The sequence below is a fragment of the Elephantulus edwardii genome, unplaced genomic scaffold (genome assembly GCF_000299155.1).
Source record: "Elephantulus edwardii isolate Elephantulus edwardi_28Jun2011 unplaced genomic scaffold, EleEdw1.0 scaffold00221, whole genome shotgun sequence".
In the NCBI taxonomy this organism is placed as follows: domain Eukaryota; kingdom Metazoa; phylum Chordata; class Mammalia; order Macroscelidea; family Macroscelididae; genus Elephantulus; species Elephantulus edwardii.
In genome coordinates this window covers 4,529,498-4,539,551 of record NW_006399971.1, presented here as the reverse complement: position 1 = coordinate 4,539,551, position 10,054 = coordinate 4,529,498, and the positions used below count along the sequence as shown (strand labels likewise).

Genomic DNA, 10,054 nt, shown 5'->3' with positions numbered 1-10,054 from the left:
ACCTTTTTTTTCTGAATGGGAACAAATATGGATCTCTATCAGTCAACTGGCCAGGTAACTGCCTTCCAAATTTGGTGTTTAAAAAGTCCAACTTTCAAATCAAAGGGGCTCTACCTCCAGTCCTATATGTAACAGTGTTCCTCTGTTATTCTCAGGGATTTTGAAGGTCTGTTATTTCAGAAGTGAATGGCTGATCCTGATTCTTAGTCTGTCTTTTTCTGGAAATTCTGCTGAAATCTTTCCATCAGGAGCAACTTTGTTGGAATGAAAAACAGTCACATAGCTTAGAACATCACAGCAACACACAAGTCACCCCAGTGTAGCAAACTGACAGATAAGTGATGTACCCCTAAAAGCAAACTATAAATAAGCATAAGCAAGCATTTGCATTTATTTCTCCATGTAGCATAGGAACCCAGGACGGTGGTGCAGTGATAGTAGCAGTGGTATCTACACAGCTGAAAGGGTCCAATCTTCTCCCTTATGCTATCCACAATGCCTACACTCCCCCACCTCCCCACTAGTTACCATATAATGGGCAGAGTTGTTGTCTCCCCTGTCCCTGCTACCAGACCCAGCTCTTCCTCAGGCCAAGTTTATACTCATATAGGGTTCCTTCTAGAGCGCGTGGACTGTGCCGCATCAGACCTGCAATCAGCCCTTAGATTAGTGGGAGCATTTCCTCTGACGGGGACCTTTCTTTTTTACTGGGCATCTTTACTGGACACACTCCGTAACAGCATATTCCCACTGCACTTGGACATGTCAGATTGGCAACGACTATCTCTTTACTGCTCTGTCTGTACCCACCCTTTGGACTTACAAAGACACCATCTCCAGCAAGGCATATTAGCTTAGCTTAGTTTTAGGATTACTCGTGCATTCTTGTTATATAGTTTGGTCTTTGGGTTAGAACACTTGTCTGTTAATTCATTGTTCTGGAGTAGGGGTGGGAGAGTAACCTGCAGGTTTCTGTGATGCTGCTTATTTTATAGTTGCTGTTGTTAGATGCCTTCAGGTCCAACTCATTGCACCCCTGGTGCAACAGAATTATCTGACCTTGCACCATTATCACAAAGGCTACTATTTGAGTCTATTATACTCACTGTGTCAATCTATTTTGTTGAAGATTTTCCTCTTTTCCACTGGTTGTCTACTTTGTCAAGTTTGATGTCCTTCTCCGAGGACTAACTCCTGAAGCCATGTCCAAAGTATGTGAGATAAAGTCTTTCCCTAAGGACCATTTTGGTTAAACTTCCAGGTTAGAGGTTTTTGTTCTTTTCCCAGTGTGTTGTATAGTCAATATTCTTCAACAGCACCTCAAGGAAAGACATCAATTCTTTCTCAGGCTCCCTTATTCAAACTTTGAGACATATTGAGACAATTGAAAAGACCATGACTTAAATTAGGTGCACCTTAGTATTTAAGGTGAGGCCCTTGCTCTTTATTAATGAAGGGATAAGAAGTGAGCAGCAATAGCAGCAATGGAGAAGGTGTGGTTTAAGAGTGATGAAAGTCATACAATCAATCTAAGAGTGCCAAAATGAACAGCATGAATGCCAGAGACGCAACAGAATCATCTAACTTCTAATAAAAATATGTGGTGGCTTGAGCCCCAGCGGCGGTGGCCTGTGTTGGTGGTGTCTCTTCCTCTTTGCCCCGGGCACCAATGGTCATGGGAGTGAGGGGCTGTGGCCCCATAAGACTGTTCGTGGCCAGGCTTTGCCTGCTGCTGGTATCCGTGTGGCTAGGGCAGAGGATGTGGACGCTGTGTCAACGTTTTTAGCCTGTTTATGTTTAGAACCTCTATCAGAGGGTTGCTAGGAAGGGGATCAATGTTCGTGTTTTCGCCATATCCGTTTTAGAGACTGCGTAAAATTCATCCAGAATGGAAAACCCATAGACTTCTTGATTTAGGTTCTGGCGATGGAGAAGCCACAGAAATCATGAGCCCTCATTTAGAAGAAATTTATTCCACTGAGCTATGTGAAACCATGATATGGCAGCTTCAGGAAAAAGAAAAAAACGAACGCTTGGAAAAATAAACTATGGAACACGGGCTTCCATTACAATGTCATCAGCTGTTTGAATTTGCTGGACTGCTGTGATCAGCTCCTGACTTTGTTAAAAGAGATCAGAAGCTCTTGGGGCAAACTAGAAGTAAGGATCATCCTTGCCCTCGTTTTGCCATTTCATCCCTGAGTCGAAAACATAGGTTTCAAGTGGGAGAAACGATCAGAAATTTTGGAAATCAAGGAGTAGTATTGAGAAGAACAAGTGAACAGTCTGCCAGAAGTGACCACTTTGTTATCGAAGCTTTGACCAGACTGTACTGCTGTGAAGGTAACAAGTAAAATGACCACTATGTTTTGGGTGAGTGACAACATCTCTCAAACCAGTATAAACACACGAGAGTATGAAGTCTTCAGGGTCTGCCCCAAGAATGCTCCATCCAGAAGAGGGCCTGTGCCATGGGGATTGCCACACCAGGTATCATGTAAGAATTAAAAAAGTTAAAATACTCATTATTTCTTTGTAGTATGTAAAAGAAATGTGGCTTTTAAAAAAAAATATAGATATCCAATTCTTTGAGGATTTTAATCACTCTTTATTCAGTAATACAGGTCACATGTCAATTATGATGAAAGATTTTTTTAAATTTTTTTAATTTATTTTTTTTTTTTGTGTGTGTGTGTGTACCGTCAAATCAGATCTGACTGGTACAGGAGGAGATTGTCCCTCCTTCCCCGGCAGAGCGGGTGGATTCGAACCGTGCGCCTCTGGGGGAAGATATTTTTTTACACTTACCTGCAGTAGGTACTTAGGCCCAGACAAATCAATAGCCATGACTCCACGTGGGACCTGTACATGGGTTATTTTTGGTAACATGAAGACTGGCAATAAAGCTGTCTATGCACTTCCAGACATTGGTTGTAAGGTATCGCCACTGATACTCTGCTATGTTTAGTAAATCTCTCTCTCTGTCATTATTAAAGAAAGTGTTTTTAATAATGCTGATAAACTTTTTCTGAGATGAAAAACATGTTAAATGCTGTCAAGCCAACTATGACTCATAGTGACTCTATGAACCACAGATCTGAACCCTGCCCTGTTTTGTAGCGTCCTCAAGATCTCTGTCATGCTCAAGTCCAATGTGGTATCAGTACCTCTCATTTTTCATGTCTTTGGGTTATCTTCTTTTTGACCAACTTTCCCCAGTATGATGTCTTTTTCCAATAACTGGTTCCTCCTGAAAATATGCAACCCATCTATCCCTTTTTGATGGATTGGATTATTAGATTTTGGGAGATTATTTATATAAGTGCAATATAACATCCCTACATTGAAAAATACTGAGAATCATGCTTCAATCAAGTAAGCATATATTTTTGGTAGACAAAATTCAATCCATGATTGATGTCATGGGCATGGTGGTGTATAAAGAGATTGAAGACTTAAATATTTTATTATCTCTATCTTTTAAATGGGAAAAAGAAAGTTAGTATTTGTTTATGAGTGTTCACAGCAGTAGAATAATTGTAGCACTAAAAGTATATGGAAACCTCTGAAAGTAACCATGTGGGTCTGGACCAACCTGGCCACTCATGTTGTTGCTCTTATGTGCCAGCAAGTTGCCTGCAACTCATAGCAACCTTATATACATTAGCTCTGGAACCTGCCTTATTCTGAGCCAATCTCATCATCTCTGACAGACTTAATCCCATTTCTCCAGTCAGAGTCAATTCATTTTATCATGGGTCTTCCTCTCTTGCACTATCTCTCCACCCTTCCAAGCATGATGTTCCCCTCCAAAGTATGTGAGACGGAGCTTCTAAATCCTTGCTTCCTGGGAGCAGCCTGGTTTCACCCTCTGCAGGACAGACCTGTTTGTTCTCATGGCAATCCATGATGAGTTAAACACTCTCCGCCAGCACCACAATTATGTATATTCCCATTCCAAAAAAAGGTGACCCAACAGTGTGGAAATTATCAAATGATGTCAGAGTTGTATTTTGTCTCCATATCTTTTCAATCTGTATGCAGAACAGATCATCCGGGTTGCTAGGCTATACGAGGAGGAATGTGGCATCAGGATTGGTGGAAGTGTCATCAACAACCCGCATTATGCAGATGACACAACCTTGCTTGCTGAAACTGAAGAAGACCTGAAGTGCTTGCTGCAGAAGGTCAAGGACTGTAGCCTTCAATATGGATTGAAGCTCAACATCAGTATGGATGGTGAAGAGATTGAGATAGTTAACAGTTTTAGTTTACTTGGCTCCACAGTCAGCAATCTTGATACCAGCAGCCAGGAAATCAAGAGATGAATTGTTTTGGGAAAGTCAGCTGTCAGGGACCTCTCAAGAATACTGAAGAGCAATAACATCAGGCTGGAGACTAAGGTGCACCTGATCCAGGCTATAGTCTTCGCAATTACGTGCTATGCATTGAAGACCTGGACAGTGACTAGGGATGATAGAAAGAGACTTGATGCCTTTGAGCTGTGGTGCTGGAGAAGAGTGTTGAGTATACCATGGACTGCTAGGAGAACAAATAGGTTTGTCCTGGAGAAGGTGAAGCCAGAATGCTCCTTGGAGTCAAGGATTCTGAAGCTTCATCTGACATAATTTGGGCATGTTGCAAGGAGGGACTGGTCCTTGGAGAGGGACATCATGTTTGGGAGAATGGAGGGGTGGTGCAGGAGAGGAAGAACCTTGATGAAATGGATGGACTCTGTGATTGGGGTGGTGAGAATGAGAGTGTCAGAGAAGGCAAGTTTGGCATAGGATAGAGCAGTGTTTAGGGCTCTTGTGCATAGGGTCGCTGAGTTGCAAGCGACATGACAGCATATAACAACATCAATACCACTAAAATAACATGCAAGGAAGATCCTGCTGAAGATTATCCAGAAACTGACAGATGTGCAGGTTAGGTTTAGAAGAGGCCCTGATACTAGGGACATCATAGACAATGTTAGATGGAACTTGTCTGAAAGCGGAGAGTACCAGAGGAATATCTATCTGTGTTTCATTGACTATATATTTTACTGTGTCATCACAACACATTGTGGCTAACCTTGAGAAGAATGGAGATCCCAGAACACTTGATTGTGCTCATACAAAACCTAAACTTGGACCATAAAGCAGCAGTCAGAACAGAGCATGGTGCAGGATCAGGAAAGGTGTGCATCAGGGATGCATTCTATACGCACACATTTTCAACTTGGCAGAACAGATCATTCAGGAGGCTGGGCTCTATGAGGAGGAATGTGGCATCAAGATTGGAGGAAGACTCACCAACAACCTGCATTATGCAGTTGACACATACAACCCTGCTTGCTGAAACTGATGAGGACATGAGGCATTTGCTGCAGAAGGTCAAGAACTGTAGTCTTCAATGTGAATTGAAGTTCAACACCAAGAAAACAAAGATCATCACCACTGGGCCAATAAGCAGCTTCATAATGGATTGAGAAGAGAATGTTGATAACTCCAGCTTGCTTGGCTCCAACACATTTGGCACTAGCATCCAGAAAATAAAAAAACAAATTGTACTGGGAAAATGGGCTGTCAGAGACCTCTCCAGATAACTGAAGAGCAATGATATCAGTCTGGAGACAAAGGTGCACTTGATCTAGGCCATGGTCTTTGCAATTACTTGTTATGCATCCAAAAGCTGGATAATAACTAAGGATGATAAAAGAGGAATAGATGCCTTTGAGTTGTGATGGTGGATAAGAATGTTGAACATAACTAGATCACTCACATCAGGGTGATTATAGGCAATTTAGAGTCATTGGAGATCTGAGTTCTTCCTCTGCAGAATGAGAATATATTAGGGAGAGTGAAAAAGAATTGATGCCTTTGAATTGTGGTGTTGGCAAGGACTATGCAATACATCATGGACAGGCAAAAGAACAAACAAACCTATCCAAGAAGGCACCCAGGATGCTCCTTAGAGGCAAGGATGGAAAGACTTCATTGCACATACTTTACGTGTGTCAGGAGGGACACTAATCCTTGGAAAAGTGGAGGGTCAGAAAAGGAGAGGAAGATGCTCAATGGATGGATTATTTACACAGTGCCTGCAACAATGAGGTGACACCATAGAGATTGTGAGGATGGTGCAAAACAGGGCAAGGCTTCAATCTAATTTACATAGATTTGCTATCAGTTGATGCTGGTTCAATAGCACTTAACAACAAACATAACAAAGAGAGCAGTTTGAGTTTTATAAAAATTAATATTATAATGAAGGTTAAAACACAAAGTACAGGCCCTGTGTTAAATTCAAAGGATATGTTGTTGGTGTTATTAGATGTCATCAAATTGGCTGTAATTCACAGCCAGTTTGTTAAGTGAATATGTAATTCACATATGACCTTTGCTCTATCTTGCATCATCCTCACAATTTCATCTGCTGAGCTCACTGTTACAGTCACTACATTAATCCATCTTGTTGAACGTCTTTCTTTGACCTTTCTCAACATGATCATCCCCCAGTCCCCACCCAGCCAAGACTGCCCTTTTCTGACAGCATGCTCAACGTGTGTAAGATGAAGTTTCACCATCTAAGGAGTACCCTGGTTGCACGTCCTTCAAGACAGACAAAACTGTGCTATGGCTTACAGTCAAATAAAGTAGAGGATGGGAATCAATAAGCACCAGACAATATACAAACTAACAAAAATGAAACACACCATGTGGAATTTAGGGTGAGATAGAGAGATATAGAGACAGAGAGGGATGAAAGGCCTGGGGCCCTGGAGTCAGGGTGCTTCCTGTGGAGGAAGAAACGAAGATAAAGATTGAGTGCCAAAGGGAGGCTGAGCTGAGGTGTTGGAGCACATATTAGTAACAACAGTGACAATCATTGAAACAAATGAAAAATTGTCTTCTGTTCTGAACTGACTTACAGCTGCCCTCCATGGGTTTCCTAAGGCTGTGAATTGCTAAGAGGAGATTGTCCATCTTTCTTCCGTGAAGCTGCTGGTGCATTTGAACCAGTAAACAATCTAATTTTTGAGGTGGCAGTGCAGCTCTTTATGGATTAGGCCACTTGCCCTTTGTAACAATCATAATACTAAAGGGGAAAAGTGTTGGGAGCTGGCACAAAACTCCATTTCCTACAGCCTAAATTTGGGTTTTGCTATAAATTGAGGAGCAAACCTACAGCATTTGCCCATGACCTGGTGTTATCAGAAGCTGTTTTAGTCGAAGCCCATTTGGGAATACAAGAACCTGGTGAGTCTGGTGATCATACCCACTCCCCTCTGAAACCTGTCTTTGGTCCTCAGGCCCACTTACGTTGGCAGCAAGAACCTCCCGGCCTTTTTTCTCTGCTAAGCAAATCCCTCTAGGACTCATTAATTTGGAAAATTTCTAATAAATACCTAACTAGCTGCTCTAGAAGCTAAAGGAAGGTCCTTCATTCTTTGGGACTGTAGGTAACAGGTCCCCTAGTGACACCAAGGTATTTCTAAGCCCAGCAGCTATACCTGAGGGAGTATCTCTGAGCCGGGAGCTGGGAGCTGTTTACTCCTTCCTTACACCCTGAGTGTTCACAGGCCTCAGCCACCCTTCTGCTGGCCTAAAGCCAACTGCACCCAGCACTTTCTCCTGAAGCAAGGGAGATCTGCTTGGTCACTTCCGGATTTAGATTGAGCTGATGTCTTCTTTGCAAGAGTGAAAATTACCCCTCTACTAGTCTCTTTCCCTGCCTGGACTGAGTTATCCGCTAGCAGCCCAAATTGCTCCCAGAATATCTTCGTTATTTTAATTTTTTTTTTTTTTTAATTGGTGAAGGTCTATGTAGGGATTGGTTTTCATTCATTTGAGCATGAGTATTTTCTCTGTCTCTCTTTCCCAATTCCCTTTTTAGTGCTTGTCCTGTTCCAGGCTATTAATTGTCATGATTGTTCACTCCTTTCACCCATTCCAGTGCAGTGTTCATTCTCTATCCATTCTTCTTCTGCTCTTCCTTGCCCCCCCCCAATTCTATCCTATTATTAACAATAGTGGGCTTATGTAGTATTTGTCACTTTGTGACTGAGATATTTCACTCAGCATCATGTCTTACAGAATCATCCTGATTGTATAGAGTTCTAAGAGTTCATTGTTTCCAGTGGTATGTAATATTCCATTATTTGAATGTACTATAGTTTCTCTATCCATTCAGTTATTGCTGGGCACTTGGATTGCTTCCATCTCTTTGCTATTATGAGTAATATTGCAATAAACATGAGCGTGCATCTGTTTGTGTGACAGCTCTGATATCTTGGTGATATATTCCCAGTATTGGTATAGCTGGATCAAATGGTATTTCTATTTCCAATTTTTTTTCTCCAAGTGGCAGACGGTGGAATAAGTTTATTCTTATGTACAGAAGAGTCAGTGTGTACATTAGCCCAGTGGTGGTGGGTTCTTTGGCCTTGGCCTTCTCCAGTTTGGTGATGTGGGCCACTGACTTGGGCCCCAGGACGTTGCCTCCCCAGTGGCGGCGGATCTCATCATATCTGTCATTGTAATTGGTTCTGATGGCTTCTACCAGCTTCCCCAGAGCGCCTTTATCTTCCGGGTTCACCTGTGTGAAGGCAACAGTGGTGCAGGTCTTCCGGTGGATGAGGTAGCCCAGCCTGGCCTTGCCCTTGATGATGCAATAGGGAACACCCATCTTCAGACACAAAGTTGGCAGGAAGACCACCAGCTCTATTTCCAACTTTTAAAGGAAGCTCCATACTGCTTTCCATAGTGATTGAAGCACTTTACATTCCCACAAGCAGCAAATAAGACTTTGGTCTCTCTACATCCTTACTGGCACTTGTTGTTTGTTGTCTTGTTGAACATTGCTATTTTTTATGGGATGAGATGGTATCTCATTGTTGTTTTGATATACATGTCTCTAATAGCTAGCAGGGAGCTGGACAAGGACTAAGAATGACAGAAGAAGAGTCAATGCCTTCGAGTTGTGATGATGGAGAGGAGTCTTGAACATTTCATGCACCATCAAGAAAACAAATACTTCTGTCTTGGAGAGGGTGAAACCAAGTTTCTCCTTGGAGGCTAGGATTTTGAAGCTCCATCTCACATACTTTGGGCATGTGGCCAAGAGGGACCAGTCCTTGGACAAGGACATAATGCTCTCAGAAGAGGAAGACTCTGGACGAGATGTATTGATACAGTAACTGGAGTAATGGGGGTTGGTGTGTCGCAATTGGTGAGATTGGCCCAGGATAGGGCAGGGTTCAGAGCTGTTGTATACAGGGTTGCTATGGATCGCAGCCAACTCAACGGCACATAATAACAACAATAGCTAGCAACTTAGAGCATTTTTTAATTTGCTGGTAGTCTACCTTTCTTCTTCTTTTACCTCTTCTGCCCATTTTGTGATTGTGGTGTTTGTCTTTTTCTTGTTGATATGCTGGATTATTCTATAAATTTTAGTTATGAATCCCTTATCAGACATGTTATTACCAAATTTTTATCCCAGTCTGTGGGCTTCCATTTTACTGTGTTGGACAAGTTTTTGATGCATACAAGGACTTGATTTTCGGAAGGTCTCATTCATTTATTTTATTCTGTCCTAGTTGTAGGTTTTTTCCATTATGCTCGGAGGTTCATGCATGTCATATATTAGGGATTCTAAATTTGTTCCTATTTTTCTCTGATGAACTCTATAGCTTTTGGTTTTCCTCATAGGTCCCTGTTTCACCCTGAGTTAGTTTTTATGTATGGTATAAAGTTTGAATCTTGCTTCAGTTTTCTGAAGATGGTTATCCAATTTTGCCAGCAGTATTTGTTAAAGAGGTATTCATTTCCCCGCTTAATTGATTTCATCTCTTGTTGAAGATCAGTTGCCTGTTGGTTTGCTGTTTTTGTTATGTGCCATCAAGTTGCTTGTGACTAATAGCAACATGTACAACAAATCTGAACCTTGCTCTATCCTGAGCCAACCTTATTTTCTATGACATACCTACCCCCCACTACTCTAGTCACTGAGTAAATCAATTTTATCCAGTGTCTTCCTCTCTTGTGCTGTCCTTCCACATTCCCAA

The 10,054-nt window shown here is 41.9% G+C and overlaps 1 protein-coding gene and 1 pseudogene across 1 annotated transcript; one reads left to right on the top strand and one right to left on the bottom strand.

Annotated features, from left to right (window-relative positions):
* Positions 1-1,202: 1,202 nt before the first annotated feature.
* On the top strand, positions 1,203-2,381 carry LOC102872914 (annotated as a pseudogene).
* A 3,381-nt stretch (positions 2,382-5,762) lies between these two features.
* LOC102872509 (60S ribosomal protein L7a-like) lies at positions 5,763-8,673 on the bottom strand. The gene is made up of 2 exons (XM_006898172.1): positions 8,402-8,673; positions 5,763-5,817 (listed from the first exon to the last, which is right to left on the bottom strand). Exons 1-2 carry the CDS (start codon positions 8,671-8,673, stop codon positions 5,763-5,765), a joined length of 327 nt encoding a protein of 108 aa, XP_006898234.1.
* Between the last annotated feature and the right edge of the window lie 1,381 nt (positions 8,674-10,054).